We start from the raw sequence: 17,699 nt of genomic DNA on the forward strand, positions 1-17,699 counted from the left end.
ATAACTAAATGTTAAATGTATACACGTTTTTAGTTAGAATTTGGACCGCGAAGTCAGATCAGATCAATCGAAATTGTCAATTTGTGTACGGTGAAACGTCAGTACTCATCGAGCCATCCCTCAAAACAGGGAGGCAAATCCGACCCACCTGCAAGCGACCAGGGGCTCAAGGCCACCGCGTTTTTCTGGAACCATCCTTCCAGCAGCTCAAACAAACCAACCGAGCTAGCGGGCAAGCTTTCCAAACCGCACCACAGGCGGAGCGTGCGAACTCGGAAGCAGAACCCCCCGCACCACAGGCGGAGCGTGCGAACTCGGAAGCGCGAAAACCCTCCCCGCCCAAGGAGGATCCCTCCCGCGGCACGCGAAGCAGACCCCCAACCGGCCGCCCTCGCGAGCCGCGGCGGGGACAGCGGAAGCAGCATCACTCCGGAGCAGCAGCCCGGAGCGGGGTTCTGTAGGAGTAGGAATCTCCGAATCTGCGGAGTTCGTGGCCGGATTTCGCGGCGCGGGGCCTTCTCGTTTCGGGCGAGACGATGGTGGGGTTCGCGGGGAAGAGGAAGGAGCTGGAGCAGGTGGTGGACGGCCTCTCCGACTTCTCCCTCTCCGGCCCCGCTGCCAAGAGCCGCAGATTGGTGAGTTGGTGAGCTGTTTGTGCCTTTTTTTAGGCTTCTATTAATTGATGAGGGCTCTTATCTGGTTTGCTGGCGCAATCTTTTGCCCTAATCTTTTGCTGCTACTGTGCCTGCGAGTTCATCTCTTTAATTAGTGATGATTGGTGGACGCCTAACTAGGGTGGTTGATTATAGGGATTTGGGAGCGGTTACATGTTAGCAAATACAGTAAAATTCCTTCCTTTTAAGGAAAAAAATGGAATATGTTGCTTCAACTATATGTTGCACTTGATGGTTATCAATACTTGCTGTCATGTCGGTGACCTGCCTGTATAAGTGGCTATTTGATTAAAGCGTCTTCATGCAATTCGGCAGAATAGATTCAATTGATGTTCTGTCAGATCTGTTTCCAGTTTCTATACCGTTTTCTTATTTCTTACTCCCTCCGTTCCTTAATATAAGCCATATAGATTTCTAAAGAAAATTCCAAAATATAGGTACGTATCAGCTCCCACACCGATTAGTTTGGAAACCTTCCCACCGTACATAGCACATGCCTCAACTAATCCCTTAGATTTAGGAAGCAATCTGATTGGGAGAGTGAAGATGGCCTGATTTTTCTTTTTTTCCTCGGTCTCACATCCTTCCCCAAGCCGTGCGTTAATATTGGTGCTAAAAACTATATGGCTTATATTAAGAAATGGAGGGAGTATTAACTAGAATGAGTTTACTCAGCAGTATCTGCTCTGTCAGTAACTTCCTACTGAATAAGTTAATGAAAATGCCTTTCTGCAAAGAGCCTATGCAATCAGGAAATCAGTAGTCCTTTCCTAGGTCAGCCTAGGATGCCTGTTCTGTTTACATGCAGATATTGCCAGATTATGTTGTTGTTGCTTTTGTTGGAGTTTTTCTTTGGTGTAGAAATGTAGCGAGGTTACGTTTCTATGCATTTGTTGTGACAGTCTTGTTCTGATGTTATCTAGCAAAGTAGCTCCCTGCTTTCTGTTTGATCACTTCAAGTGAAGAAGGAAAAACCATACATGTTGCAATTTTCCACTGTGTATAGATAAGCAAGGTTTATCATGCATGTTCACTGCATGTCTTGTTGTGCATATAGTTAAGCATTCTGTCATTTTGGTGTTTTCCATTCGTTGGAAGCCTTTATTCAGAATACTTATTGCATCTGTAATGCCTCTCTGAATAAAGTGTTGCTTATTATTTATAGGACCCTGGGCTCCCACCAATTATGGAAGAAGAACCACCTGCTCCTTCCATGTCGTTCCAGATGCTGGGAGAGAAAATCGATAGCGGTGTTGACATACCCAGTGTGGAAGTCATGATGGAAGGTCTAACACATCATGTGCCTAGTGAGGACATGGCACTTGTTTTATACAAACCAGTAGATAACCCACCATTTGGTCCTGGCATCTCAAGCTCTTCATTCATAGTGAGTTCAGACTTGATACGTGGTCTAAAGAGTAAGTACATCGTGACCAACCTTCTTTAGTCGTCATTTATATTTAAATTCACTATTCCTATGAACCTTTGATATTTTGATCCTGCATTTCGTTAGATTTTCTAAGTGTCAAATGTATATCCAGAACTTGTATGAGTACATGTATTGTCATTACCTAAGTATTTGGGTGTTCCTTGTGCAAATATAAACTAACCTATTTAGATTTTTTGTTAACTTCTATATCAATGACATGTCCAAACCTATCTCCTGATACTTTAAGCAAGTTGTATGCAGAACTGCAAAGAGTCTACTATTTAGTTGTGTCATGCAGCTAGTTGGTGAATATAACAGGAAGCATAAATGCCTGTTGGCCTAGGGGCATGAGATGATATGTTTTAGCCATGACATCACCTGCTTACATTGTGATTTGCGTGGGTGAACACTTGGTGTGTCCTTTGTCTAGTGCTGTAGTTGTGCTGCATTCTTTGATGTGCAGAATATGACCCATGTCATGATTTTTAGCGTGATTTACTTGCCAACGATTATCTTCCTCCTTTTATTTTCTTTGGTTCTGCTGTCTTCTTGTAGAGCTTTTTCATTGGCTTCTACTTTGCGCCACCGTCACATGCAGCATATTTTTCCAATTATACATGTTCTGAATTATAACAACTCACGAGTTTCTTTGCTGTTTTCACTTTTCAGACCATGCTTTCAATCAAGCGAACTATCATGAGATGGAGGGTGAATCTCCTGAGCGTAGGAACAGCTTGGCTTTAGTTCCTTGGATACCACCACAAGTGTCTATTAGATCAGACTGGGTTGCTGCTGAGCCAGACAGCACACAGATTTTTGAAGTACCTATGGAGGCTGATGAGACTGAAGTAACTTCTATGGATGTCGAGGAAACACCCGAAGCAGTTTCCGGCGGATTCAATGGTGAGAACCTTGGCCAGTGGCAACATTGTATGACCCCATCGTCGTTACCAAATCCAGCAGCCCATGTTATGTGGTCAAGGTAACAAATGGGAGGCCCTGTGTACCGACTACTGAGTCACACCAAGGATGAAGAAATCCTCTAATAGGCCTCCCCTAGCTGTGTAGAAGTTGCTGGCTGCTTTAGTTGAAAACAAAAAACTGATTATGCTTAGCATGATACCTCCTGGTGTAGTGCTGATCTTCCCCAGTAATATCTGTGTCAGTAGACTCATGTTTCAAGAGAACCTGGTTAGATGGACATCCAATTAGTTGATGTAACTTGTTGGATTTATAACATCTTAACGCCCTAGTTTCAAACTCCTTTGCATTATTATTGTATTATTACCATGGCTGGTTTATTGATAACATAACCGATTAATTGCCACGAGTTTTATCACATATTTATATAAAAATTAACAATATATGCTTCTTTTTAATAACAGAATTTAATGCTCATATAAAAATATAAAATGTATGCATCTCTTAAAACCGAGAATTGTTTTAAATCCAAACAGCGGGAATCACCTGCTCTGTTTTCATTTAAAAATAAGTTTACAGAAGGTTGTACAAAAAAAATCATTTGAAAATAAGTTTAGAAAAGGTTGCGCAAAAAGAATTACCGGAGAAGAGAGACTGAAAAAACAGCAGGGACAAGAGCAAGACTGAAGTGGCCATGTGCCATTGATTCATATCATCACCTCCCTGATGCCTTTGCCATATGAGCAGGCGGTAAATTCTTGCTACCATCTGCATTAAGCTCAATGATTGGTCCGAATGATATACGCAAAGCGGTCGACAAAAATTGTAAGAACAAAGGGGGAAAAAGCAGTTCATTATTCTCATCCTGATATCTCAATTCTCCTGGTCTTACATATTCTTTTTTCACAATTTAGGGAAAAGTCAGATTTTATCTCCAAAGTTTATAAGTATGACGTGACATTTACTTAAGCAGAATAATAAGGGCACGTTGGACCCCTGGATCCATTCCTACCGGGAATACGTCACTAATTTGTACTCTCTCCGTCCACAAAACAATGCAATTCTCACATCCTGAGGAGTCAGACAATTCAAACTTTAAGGGAGTGTTTGGTTCTTTAGTCGCTTCTAAAATTCATGTCACATCAAATATTTAGATATTAATAAAGAGCATTAAATATAGATTAATTACAAAACCAATTACATAGATGGAGGCTAATTTGCGAAACGATTTTTTAAGCCTAATTAATCCATCATTAGCACATGTTACTGTAACACCACGTTGTCAAATCATGGACTAATTAGGCTTAAAAGATTCGTCTCGCAAATTAGTCGCAAGTTATGCAATTAATTTCGTAATTAGTCTATATTTAATACTCCATACATGTGTCCAAACATTCAATGTGACAGGAATTTTAGGAGAGACTGCAGTAACCAAACAAGGCCTAACTAGAATTATATAAAAAAAGTACTAACACTCGTGAAACAAAATAAATATCATTAGATTAATTATAGAATATATTTTCATAATAAATTTATTTGGAGACTTAAATGCTAATATTATTTCTATAAATTTGGTCAAACTTGAATTAGTTTGATTGTCACGCTTTTTATAATTATGTTCTTTTCTGGAAAGAGGGAGTACTAGTTTTGATCAGCTGAAAAGGTTTTGGTTGGATTTCCCCAACCGAACGAACCCTAAGGATACTTTTGCAATGACCTCGACGAATATGATTTGAGAACATACATATCTAATTATCTTCACTAAAAAAACATATCTAATTATCCATATAATATTCCTAGTGCATTCTGGATAAGGCCTGGTTTAGTTCCAAAAAATTTTCACCCCAAACTATCACATCGAATTTTACGGCACATGCATGGAGTATTAAATATAGACGAAAAAAACTAATTGCACAGTTTGGTTGGAAATCGCGAGACGAATGTTTTAAGACTAATTAGTCCATGATTAGCCATAAGTGCTACATCAACTAACATGCGCTAATGATGGATTAATTAGGCTTAATAAATTCATCTCGCAGTTTCCAGGCAAGCTATATAATTAGTTTTTTTATTAGTATCCGAAAACCCCTTTCGACATCCCAAAACATCCAATGTAATATAAAAAATTTTCATTTCGCGAACTAAACACAACGTAAGATGACGCCAAACTCCCATAGAGTCATAGGCCCTAGCTGACAATCTCACGCCGTCCACGATCCTATACCCGTAGAGAAACATGTCCGTCGGGTGGGCATGATTCAAAAAATCTGTGAGTCACTCAGTCTCGGATGAGGCTCAAAACGAGAAAAAAAAAACGAGTCACGTTTATCAAGCCTCATCCGAAGCAAGGATTGTTGCTTGAGACAACTCCAGGAGCTCACCTCAGTTACGGCAACGCAAATATTTTACATACGAAATCTGCTCTCAAACCGCGGCCAGCTATCGTGCCACGTCACGAGCTTTTCGCGGCCGTTCGATTGAGCGCGTGGACGGTCCAGATCGAGCGATCCGCGGTCATTTTACGAAAAAAACTCTTATATTTTTCAAAAATAAACCCACGCTCCAGAGGCCCTCTCAGAATATTTTGCAAAAAACAGCTCAGATTATTTCCAAATCAACCCACAGTCCAGAACAGATGGGCTCCGGGTTTTTTTGCAAAAAAGACCTTCACTTTATCGGAAATCAACCCGCGCTCGATAGACACTCTCAGCAATTTTTTCGAAAACCTTCTCAGATTTTTCTCAAATCAAAATACAGGCCACCTTTGATTATCTCTTTTTTTTTCAAAAAATAAATTAGCTGAAACTTTAAAATTGTATAGTAAATCACAAAAAAATTGTAAATTAGAAAATCAAGTTGATCTGAAATCCTAACGAGTAGAACTATGCAGTGTATCCATAATATCACATGTTTTAGTAAGGATTTTTTCATATAAACTTTTACCTATACTTTTAAGGGGCAAATAAAATTATACCTCCACGATAATAAAGTCTCGAAAATACATAAAAATCATAAAATAAAATAAAAAATGCTGAGTTTCTCATCACTACACCTATATTCTTATTGCCACTGGTCTAATCGAAAGCGAAGGCGCGGCTTTGCTGCGCCCGCGTTTCTAGTTGAAATTGAAACAGAGTTGGGCTGGAGGATAATGCGGCGAAGCAAGGATTGTTGCTTGAGACTCCCAAAATCCAGGAGCTCACCTCAGTCACGGCAACGCAAATTGAAATTGAAACAGAATTGGGCTGGAGGATAATGTGGCGAATGGGCGCAACGCACGGCGCATTCCGGGTTCGGATATGACCAACCAAACCGCCCTGCGCCTACTTACCCGACCCCCGACGGCAACGTGATAAATAACAGATGGGAAGAGGAGCAGAGAGAGTCCACTCCCAAGTCGAGCAAGAGTCGTAGCGGAGCGGAGTGATCGCTCGCACTCGACTCGGTCGCCGACTAAAATCGCGGAGGCCGGACGGAACCCGGAGGATGAGGGTTCGTGACGGGGACGGCGGCGGCGAGGTGACCGCGCCGCCGCAGCACCTCGTGTTCGCCTACTACATCACCGGCCACGGCTTCGGGCACGCCACCCGCGCCCTCGAGGTCCGCCGCCCCTCCCTCCCGACTCCTCCGCCCTGGTGCCCGCGCGCGATCCCGTCCCTTCTCCTGACCCCGCGTCCCTCCTCTGTCCGCTCCTCCTGCAGGTGGTGAGGCACCTGGTCGCCGCGGGGCACGACGTGCACGTGGTCACCGCCGCGCCCGAGTTCGTCTTCACCACCGAGATCGCCTCCCCTAGCCTCCACATCCGCAAGGTGCTGCTCGACTGCGGCGCCGTCCAGGCCGACGCCCTCACCGTCGACCGCCTCGCCTCGCTCGAGAAGGTTTTTTGTTTGTTTGTTTTGGCTCTGCTTTCCAATTTGCACGCGCTTCTGGGGTTGGGCCCGAAATGACCGAATTTCAACACCATACCGGTCAAAAAATTCAGTCAAATTCAATTTTTTTTGTTAAGTCTATAGTTTAAACATGCCAACAAGTTCTTATTTCAATATAAAAGTGCAAACCTTTCAAGCTATAATTCAATCATTTCATATTCATGCCTATTGATCAAATTTTGGTCAAAATTTGGTCAAATATTATTAGTTAAATCTGAACATTTTGACTGGTCAGAACAAGTGAATCACAGTCCAAAATTTCCGAGATTCACACATTCGGTTAGGACTGAATTTTTTGGTGATTTGAATCACAAAACCTTGCGCACAACTCGATCGTTTCCATTTTTATTATTCCACTGCCCTCTCCCAGTTCTAAATAGAGTGCGCGGAGTGCAGTATCACCAGACGGCCGTAGTGCCCCGGGAGTCCATCCTCAAGACCGAGGCGGAGTGGCTCAACTCTATCAAGGCCGATCTAGTGGTACCAATACTTTACGGGCTTCTGTTACTCATCTAGTCATCTATCTTAGCATTGGTGTATAACTAGATTAGGACTCAACTGAACTCACTTAGCAAATGCTGGCAGGTTTCAGATGTTGTACCCGTTGCGTGTAGGGCGGCTGCAGATGCTGGCATTCGATCCGTTTGCGTCACAAATTTCAGGTTAGCAGCGGCCCCATTGCTTCTTTCGTTTAATTTAATTAAGCTCCTGACATATCTTAATTGCCTGCAGCTGGGACTTTATTTATGCAGAGTATGTGGTAGCAGCTGGACATCATCATCGCTCAATTGTGTGGCAGGTAACTCACTAAGTTTTTAACTTTTCCTAATCAAGTTTGTGACACTTACATAAGATGAGTGGGCTAGTGGAAAGAATTGCAAATAGTTATCGTTTAGCATATAGTTTGTTCGATAATATTATGTTATTTGTGTTTATTTGCAATCTGATAATTATGCCGTCTGTTAATTAGCTATGTTTGCATCTTAACAACATTTGTAGATAGCAGAGGATTACTCGCATTGTGAATTCTTGCTTCGACTGCCTGGATACTGCCCTAGTATGTCACTAAGCCTTAATAATTGTTTCTAATAGTCTAAACGTGTAATTCTAAGAACAAGTTGTTAATCCTATTTTTACAGTGCCTGCTTTCCGTGATGTTATTGACGTTCCTCTGGTGGTCAGAAGATTGCACAGATCTAGATATGAGGTTTGTATATTCTGTTTCAGAGTCATATCTTATAAATTTAACTCACTCCTTGCTTTTTAAGTTCCATAATTTTTATGTTTCAGGTGAGAAAAGAATTAGGAATTGCAGATGATGTTAAGTTGGTAATTTTTAACTTTGGAGGACAGGTGAGAGAAAATTATCATCCTTATAAGTATGTGCCTTGCTTTATTCTAATATCTTATTGATGTCTGTCACAACACATCTATATTCAATTGATTTGCCTATTTTCAGACTAGTATAGTTTGTTCTAAATCTACTAATAATCACAGATAATATTGTTATGGTATATCGCTGCTCTATGATTAGATTTTGCATGTGTTGTTGATACATCAGTTTATATTATACATGCCACAATAGTGAACTTTCTATCATTATTAAATTGATGTTGGTTTAGGCCAACAAAATGAGAGAGTGAAGGAGGAATAATTGAGAGAGCCAAATGAGTCATCGGCCAAAAAAAAGTCCCTCTACCTCTTTTATATAGGTGGGAGAAGAGTACCTCTTTTATATAGGAGGTGGGTGAAGAGGTTCTTTTTATGCCCCATAGTAGGGTTTGTATTCCCAAAAATTCCACTAAAGGCTACAAATGGACTCCTGATGGGGTTTGTATTTACAAAAATAGCACTAAATGCTATAAATGGACCCCTATTGGGGTTTGTATTTACAAAAATGCCATTAAAGGCTATAAATGGATCTCAAATATTATTTTGTGAGCCCTGACTATGTAATCGGGCCCTGAACATGATAGTGGGGGTTCCTAACATATAATACACCCCGAACATTTGGGATTGAGAGTTCCCTTCTATGTTTTGATAGAAGGTAGACTTTCCATGAAAAAAACTGGTCTTCATTTTGTTTAAATTATTTAAAATTTTATTTTGTTTTCTGTCGGTATGTAATTGTTGTAACTAGGACAATTGTACACACTAATAACATTATCTTTTTGCTATTTTCTTGTCCAGCCTGCGGGATGGGAACTGAAGAAAGAGTGGTTGCCTGACGGTTGGCTATGTTTGGTATGTTTATCTGATAGCAACATTTTCCCTGACCGATTAATGCCTGACCAACCCAGCTGACTAACATTTTATATTTTCTGAAAGGTATGTGGTGCATCTGATACTCAAGAGCTTCCTCCAAATTTCATTAAGCTTGCAAAGGATGCCTACACACCTGATTTGATGGCAGCATCTGACTGCATGCTTGGTAATGACAACTTTAAATTATTTGGTGTTCAGGGTTATTTAATGTCTTTTTTTTTGTCTTGCTTGTCACTTACAAAAAAATCCTGTTCCAATGTAGGAAAAATTGGATATGGCACTGTGAGTGAGGCTTTGGCTTACAAGCTGCCATTTGTATTTGTTCGAAGAGATTATTTCAATGAAGAACCATTTTTGCGGAATATGCTTGAGGTTGAAACATTTTGGCCCTCACCTTATGTTAAAACTAATTTAAAATGGAAAAAGTCTACCTGACCCCCCCAACTATCATACTTGGTCTACTTCACCCCCTCAACTATGAAACTGTCTGTTTTACCCCTTGAACTATCTAAAACCGTCTGTTTTACCCCCTGGGGCGGTTTTCAGCGGCGGGTTGATACAGTAACAACGGGTTTGCTACAGTGGCGGTGTGTTTGCTACAGTGCCCGTGGTTTTGAATTTTCTTTTTTTTTATTTATTTTCGGTGAATTTTTGAAAAATCATAAAATGAAAAATCTAATTTTATTGGACTCCACATGAGTAGATCTACATAGTGAATATATAATACGGTATACTTAGTAGAAAATTTTTACTGTAGCCTTAGATTAATTGGAAAATCTAATTTTGTCTGTAATTAATTGAAATAATTCATAGCTGCAGCTTCTATGGTCCAATTGTGGTGAAATTTTTATGGTACGCTAATTATTGTATGCTTGAACTATAGTAAAAATTTCGTACTCATTGGACTATGTATAACTTAGTTATAGATAAATTCTAATTAATTACAGACAAAATTGGATTTTCCAATTAATCTAAGGCTACAGTAAAAATTTTGTACTAAAGTATACCGTATTATATATTCACTATGTAGATCTACTCATGTGGAGTCCAATAAAATTAGATTTTTCATTTTATGATTTTTCTATGATTTACTATGATTTTTCAAAAATTCACCGAAAAAAAAAATTCAAAACCACGGGAACTGTAGCAAACCCACCGTCGCTGTAGCAAACCCGCTGTTACTGTAGCAAAACCGCCGCTGAAAACCGCCCCAGGGGGTAAAACAGACGGTTTTAGATAGTTCAGGGGGTAAAACAGACGGTTTCATAGTTGAGGGGGTGAAGTAGACCAAGTATGATAGTTGGGGGGGTCAAGTAGACTTTTTCCAATTTAAAATTGTGTGTTGTCATTAAGTACCTTGCCTGAGATTCTGTTCTGTGTTCTCTTCTGTTCCATCACAAAAAAGCATTATCAATGTGGCATTGAGATGATACGGAGGGATTTACTTACTGGGCATTGGAAGCCTTATCTTCAACGTGCTATCACACTTCAACCCTGCTATGATGGTCCCATAAATGGTGGCGAGGTAATTCCTACTTATGCTCAGGCATAATCTTTTAATATTATTCAGCAACTCATCAATCATGTTTTGCTTCTGTCTCCACAGAATAAATTGAAGTTATCCCTTATTGTTAAAGGCCAAATATTTAGAAGCATTCAATTGCATGCAAATTAGTTCTTGCAAAGAAAACAACTTAATATCAACCTCCTATTTTCCTTGAACCAAATAGATAGAATGTGTATGTGATTCATTAGTTGTTTAGATTGCATTGCAATATAATAGACTTTTGTAGACAAGCTAATGCTGCTGTCATCAGGTGGCTGCACATATCCTCCAAGATACTGCTGTTGGGAAGAAGTATATTTCTGGAAAGGTGAGTTACTGTACAAACTATATTTAAAGTTGAGTCAAATTTTACCCTTTATGTTGGACCTCAAATTTCCGACCAAGCATGCCTTCTGAATTCTGCTGTCAATAGTACATGACTACAGTTTTATTTTATGTTCAATAATCATTCTTTTGTTTGCTAATACTCCCTGTTGTTTCACAATCCTACTGGCCATGTTTTCCATGTGATTAGTTATTTTTTGTTAAAAAACTCATAATTTATATGTGCTTGTGACTTCAGAATGTTCAATGAATGTCTCTGTTTTATGTTCAATCATCTTGCTTTATTTAACAACTGTAGTTGAGCGGAGCAAGACGGTTGCGTGATGCCATTGTGCTTGGCTATCAACTACAAAGGGCTCCTGGGAGAGATGTAGGAATTCCTGACTGGTATTCTCTCTCTGAGAAAGAAATCAATGTCCGCCCAATGCCCACATCTCATGATATGAATGGAAGTCCAGAGTTGTAAGTTTCTATATCACTTTTGTTCCCCTTTATGCTATCTACGGTCTCTCCAAGAGTAGTCTGCTGCATTCTGATACAAATTTGTTCACCTTTTTCATTTTTTTCCAGATCGTTCGAGGACTTCGAGATACTCCATGGTGACATGCAAGGCTTAACTGATACCATGTCCTTTTTGAAGAGTTTATCAGGGCTTGTTGGAAATGACTTAAGAAGCCCTGAGAAGCAAACTCGAGAGAGGGCTGCTGCTTCTGTGCTCTTTGACTGGGAGGTACTCAGTTCTCTTTATAATTCTGGAGTGTGAATTCCGATAGTCTGTGCTAAGTTCCCGTTCTTCTCTATGTTAGACTGGGAGAATGTCACCGAATCTGATGGAACACCCTTCATTTTGTTTGATAAATTCTGTTAATATGTTGCAGAGAAATATTGTTGAGCAAAATTCCTATGCAATATTAAATTAAGAACAAGATTCATATGCAATATTTAATCAACTGATTTTATCCTGTTATAGGAGGAAATATATGTTGCAAGAGCTCCTGGGCGATTAGACGTTATGGGTGGTATTGCAGATTACTCTGGAAGTCTTGTACTGCAGGTAAGTTTGACTGCAAAAACAAGCGTCATTTGTTTCATAGATTATCATTATTAGTAATAAATATTAGACACATATGTAAAACATGTTTTATACGCCTTCCTTTTTTTGTAACATTTTCAAATCATACTCTTTTCTTATGAGCTCCATGGGCCCGAATCCACAAGTGAACCATTTTTATTACTTCTTATCAACTAGACTCTTTGGGGATGCCACCTGTGTATCCTTAAACCGCTGACCATCCGTTTTAATTTTAATTACAAACGTGCCAAAAACAATGCCTTTTTTCAATATTTGTTAAACTTTCCTTTTGCATCGCCCTAACCTTTTGTGCATCCACTTTATGCCATTAGGGTCCCTTTTGTAATTTTTCTCTCCACAAGGTTTGTCACAGGTCCATTTTAACGTGCTTGATTTGTATGCCATTAATGCTGTATTGTCACTTATTTATTTACAGGTAATAGATGGATGAATAATTTACTATGACTTTTATTTCCCTGAAGGCTGAGGCAATTCCCGGTCTTCCAGCACTGTTTGAAGGATTAGTTTGATCTAACTTTTCTTCTATAAAAACGAATTGGAAAAAGTCTACCTGACCCCCCCAACTATCATACTTGGTCTACTTCACCCCCTCAACTATGAAACCGTCTGTTTTACCCCCTGAACTATCTAAAACTGTCTGTTTTACCCCCTGGGGCGCTTTTCAGCGGCGGGTCGCTACAGTAACAACTGGTTTGCTACAGTGACGGTGTGTTTGCTACAGTGCCCGTGGTTTTGAATTTTCTTTTTTTTTTATTTATTTTCGGTGAATTTTTGAAAAATCATAGTAAATCATAGAAAAATCATAAAATGAAAAATCTAATTTTATTGGACTCCACATGAGTAGATCTACATAGTGAATATATAATACGGTATACTTTAGTAGAAAATTTTTACTGTAGCCTTAGATTAATTGGAAAATCTAATTTTGTCTGTAATTAATTGAAATAATTCATAGCTGCAGCTTCTATGGTCCAATTGTGGTGAAATTTTTATGGTACGCTAATTATTGTATGCTTGAACTATAGTAAAAATTTCGTACTCATTGGACTATGTATAACTTAGTTATAGATAAATTCTAATTAATTACAGACAAAATTGGATTTTCCAATTAATCTAAGGCTACAGTAAAAATTTTGTACTAAAGTATACCGTATTATATATTCACTATGTAGATCTACTCATGTGGAGTCTAATAAAATTAGATTTTTCATTTTATGATTTTTCTATGATTTACTATGATTTTTCAAAAATTCACCGAAAAAAAAATTCAAAACCACGGGAACTGTAGCAACCCACCGTCGCTGTAGCAAACCGCTGTTACTGTAGCAAACCGCCGCTGAAAACCGCCCCAGGGGGTAAAACAGACGGTTTTAGATAGTTCAGGGGGTAAAACAGACGGTTTCATAGTTGAGGGGGTGAAGTAGACCAAGTATGATAGTTGGGGGGGTCAAGTAGACTTTTTCCAAAACGAATTGGTCATTGCTACAGGGATCGATTATCTCATAAATCATAGTTACCTAGGAGCTAGGACTACCTTCCCTAGTAAATTAGCACCTTTGTGGAATTGATCTAGTAGCCTTCCGATGTGATATGGTTCTTTTTTGACATGTGTGATTATTAACATATAGATGCCCATCCGAGAGGCGTGCCATGTTGCTGTTCAAAGAAGTGACCCTACCAAACAGAAGCAATGGAAGCATACACAGGCTAGACAACTAGCAAATGGAGGGGCAGTACCAGTGTTACAAATTGTACATTACAATCCTCAATCTTTCTGTCCCCTTATCTTTTTTTAAACAGAGTCTTGTACTAAAATATTTTCACTTCTGACTTCTTCCATAATTCTGTGGAGATAAGACCCCTACATGTTTACTAGAGTATCTAATACACTTGTTTGTGCAACTGGGTGTTCTTACTAAATATGTTTGTGCAGGTATCCTTTGGTTCTGAATTAAGTAATCGTGCACCTACGTTCGACATGGACCTTTCTGATTTTATGGATGGTGAGAAACCAATGTCTTATGATAAAGCCAAAGAATACTTTTCTCGGGACCCATCACAAAAGTAAGATGTTTTTATTGTCGTCTATTATCAATCCTTTCATGTGTATTGATGTTTAATAAAACTTTTCCATCTCAGATGGGCTGCCTATGTTGCTGGAACTATTTTTGTATTGATGACTGAGCTAGGAGTGCGCTTTACAGACAGCATGAGCATTTTGGTATGAGTAATCGCAATTCATAGTGTGCAAAATTGCATCCATTTACCACCTTTTTTATATTGCGATATATCACTAATGCTTGTATTAGCAAGTCTGTCCAGGAATTTTTGTTGATTAGTCATCAAACATCTTGCCATTCACATTTAAGGACATCACATATGCTAGCAAGAATTAGTCTGTAAAGAAAACTATCTGTCCATTAATCATCAAACATATTGGCATTCACATTCTTTTTCATATTGGGATATATCACATCTGCCTGTAAGAGTTAGTCGGTATTAGAAATTTATGTTGATTAGCCATCAAACATCATGCCATTCACATTGTTTTTCATATAATGCCCATATTAATCAGTCATGTTTTCACATGTCAGACACACATGTAACCGGAACATCTGTTTCAGTTATCTATGGTATTTTTGTTTGAATCTTCAGGTTTCTTCATCTGTCCCTGAAGGCAAAGGTGTCTCCTCTTCTGCATCAGTGGAGGTAGCTTCTATGTCTGCTATCGCTGCTGCCTATGGTTAGTATATCGAGAGGAGACATACAGCAATTTTTATTACATTAAAGGAAGGGACAATTGCATAAGTGCCCTCACCTTGACCTATAACTTCACGTTTCCCCCCTTTTCCAACTTTGCCCCATTGCCCCTGCTTTGACCCATTCAACCCACCGTTGACCCTGGTTTTGCCTACTTTGGTGGCACTGATAAAATCAGGGGCAAACAACGCTGTTAGAGGTCAAAGCGAGAGCAGATTGCAAATGGCCCTTAAAGAAAATAGCTATAGCAGCTAATTTTGTTAATATATGTTGACATTTTGAATCTCTTCAGGAATTATTCACCTCCTGATATTTTACCTTGCATTTATACATGCAAAATGGCATCAGTTCACATGTTATTCTTGCTTCTAGGTTTAAACATTGCTCCAAGGGATCTTGCTTTACTCTGTCAAAAGGTACAGTACACTGTCAAACTGTGTTAGGTTCATCGCTTCATCTATTCTCAATTGAGTGTGTGTTGTCCGTTGGTGAACAATTATGCAGGTTGAGAATCGTGTTGTTGGAGCTCCTTGTGGAGTAATGGACCAAATGACATCTGCTTGTGGAGAAGCTAACAAATTCCTAGCAATGGTTTGCCAGGTTAGTAAGTGTTTATCTTCTCAACTAGCTGCTAGATCCAATCATTCCTCCAGTTTATCTCTATGCTGCCTTTCTATTTAATCGGTCAAAATCTCACTGCAGCCTGCAGAAGTGAAGGAGCTGGTTAGCATTCCAACTCATATACGATTTTGGGGTCTTGACTCTGGGATACGTCATAGGTGGATAAATCTCTGATTGAGCTTTGTGTTTGGGATAATCTTTTTAATATATTCTTGAATGAATGCGTTTGTTGGAGCTAATTTTACTGTCCTTTGAGTTATGCAGTGTTGGTGGGACTGATTATGGGTCTGTAAGAGTAGGCACTTACATGGGTCGCAAGATGATCAAGTGTGCTGCATCTGACCTACTTTCAGAATTGTTACCCTCATGTACGTCTATGCAATCAGGCGACTCAAATCCTGATGAATATGAAGAACATGGTGTAGACCTTCTGAAATCTGAAGCATCAATGGAGTATTTATGCAACTTACCACCACATAGGTCTCACTCACCTTATTAAAATTGACAGAACACTAGCATGTTTCATGTTCTGCAGTTTCTTATGGCTATATTTCTACTTCAGATATGAAGCTGTTTACGCAAAAGACATTCCAGAGACGATAACTGGTGATGTTTTTCTGGAGAAGTATGGAGATCATAATGATGCGGTAACAGAAGTTGACCGAAAACGATCTTACTGTGTCAAGGCTCCTACTAGACATCCCATACATGAGAATTCCCGAGTTGAGGTTTGACATCTTGAAACCATGATGCCTGTTTCTCCATTCATAAATTGGTTTTCTTGTCTCTGTAGTGTTTTCAGTTTGCTAAAACTTAAAATCTACAGTATTTTTTTTTGGGTGGGTGGGGGTGGGTGGGGTGGCACAGTTTGGATAGAGAGGCGTTTTTGTCTTCTCTCTCACTTAGATAAGCCTTGATGGTCATAACATGATCAACTAAGCTCGTTTTTTTTTCCTTAAAATTTAAAATGAGCCTGTCTGATAAGATAATTCTATCTCTGACATGTTTTATGCTTCTGGTGTGTAGGCCTTCAAAGCATTGTTGACAGCATCCAAAACAGACGAGCAACTTTCAGCCCTTGGAGAGCTTATGTTCCAGGTAAATTTGTGGTTAGCGGTAAAAAAGTTCATTATATCCATAGAGAGTACAGACTGGCTTATGTTATATCCATATGAAGTAAATGGAAAAAATATGTTTTCTTTCTAAAGGACAGCAAAAGCTTTGCCTCAAATTTTTTCTGTAGAACGAGAACAGAAGCAATTGCTGACATTTTGGTTGTTTATTTGACGGCAGTGCCACTACAGCTACAACGCTTGCGGGCTTGGCTCTGACGGTACAGACAGGCTAGTTAATCTAGTACAAGAAATCCGGCACAGGAAGACCTCGCGAACTGGAGGCCCCAGTCTATTCGGCGCCAAGATCACTGGCGGAGGGTCCGGTGGCTCAGTTTGTGTGATTGGGAAGAACTGCCTGAAAAGCAGTGAAGAGATACTTGAGGTGCGCTTCGAGATGCTTCACTTACCACCAATCACACATCCAAAGGCTTCAATCTTATCACCAGAATCACAATGGTTGTGTGTGTGTACTCATGGTGTGCTAATGTATGAACTTGTTGGGCCTTTTCAGATCCAGAAGAGATACAAAGCGGCTACTGGGTATCTTCCGATTGTCTTGGAGGGCTCGTCTCCAGGCGCCGGCAAGTTTGGGTACCTGAAGATTCGACGCCGATCCACGTCGCCATCTAACTGAACTGGAGGAAGAGCTCGGCCGTAGAATAGGTTGTGCAATTAAGCATTTGTCGAGACGAACACGAATAGCGAACAGCATGTCAATAATAGAACAATGACGTATAACGCTGCCAATAATAGAACAAGAGTTTAAATGCACCAGAGATCCATTAACTTTTAAGGAGGTTTCAGTTATGTCCATCAACTTTTAAAGTGGTTTTTTGTCCATAAACTTTGTACGCCGTATTACTTAAGTCCATACCTCTCCACGTTGGCTTCTCATGCTGATGTGGTATGATGACTAGGCTCAATGCAACAGTGATTACCCTCCGTATGCAGCTCTCATGACCATGAGGTTCCTGACCCTGGACCAGTCGATGCCCATGCCG

At 39.8% G+C, this 17,699-nt stretch overlaps 2 protein-coding genes across 2 annotated transcripts; both read left to right on the forward strand.

The window, feature by feature from the left end:
* Positions 1-204: 204 nt before the first annotated feature.
* On the forward strand, positions 205-3,386 carry LOC136475646 (uncharacterized). The gene is made up of 3 exons (XM_066473225.1): positions 205-635; positions 1,840-2,092; positions 2,773-3,386. Exons 1-3 carry the CDS (start codon positions 537-539, stop codon positions 3,087-3,089), a joined length of 669 nt encoding a protein of 222 aa, XP_066329322.1. The 5' UTR covers positions 205-536; the 3' UTR covers positions 3,090-3,386.
* Positions 3,387-6,367: 2,981 nt separating this feature from the next.
* LOC136475644 (L-arabinokinase-like) lies at positions 6,368-17,590 on the forward strand. The gene is made up of 28 exons (XM_066473224.1): positions 6,368-6,624; positions 6,726-6,902; positions 7,350-7,433; positions 7,539-7,615; positions 7,686-7,752; positions 7,953-8,010; positions 8,093-8,160; positions 8,244-8,306; positions 9,144-9,197; positions 9,282-9,384; positions 9,481-9,590; positions 10,624-10,743; positions 11,036-11,092; positions 11,408-11,571; positions 11,680-11,839; positions 12,080-12,163; positions 13,831-13,953; positions 14,136-14,266; positions 14,342-14,423; positions 14,858-14,945; positions 15,335-15,378; positions 15,467-15,562; positions 15,665-15,741; positions 15,848-16,063; positions 16,146-16,311; positions 16,610-16,681; positions 16,877-17,080; positions 17,210-17,590. Exons 1-28 carry the CDS (start codon positions 6,511-6,513, stop codon positions 17,330-17,332), a joined length of 2,982 nt encoding a protein of 993 aa, XP_066329321.1. The 5' UTR covers positions 6,368-6,510; the 3' UTR covers positions 17,333-17,590.
* The last annotated feature ends 109 nt before the right edge of the window (positions 17,591-17,699 follow it).

Source organism: Miscanthus floridulus, chromosome 8 (genome assembly GCF_019320115.1).
Source record: "Miscanthus floridulus cultivar M001 chromosome 8, ASM1932011v1, whole genome shotgun sequence".
NCBI lineage: Eukaryota > Viridiplantae > Streptophyta > Magnoliopsida > Poales > Poaceae > Miscanthus > Miscanthus floridulus.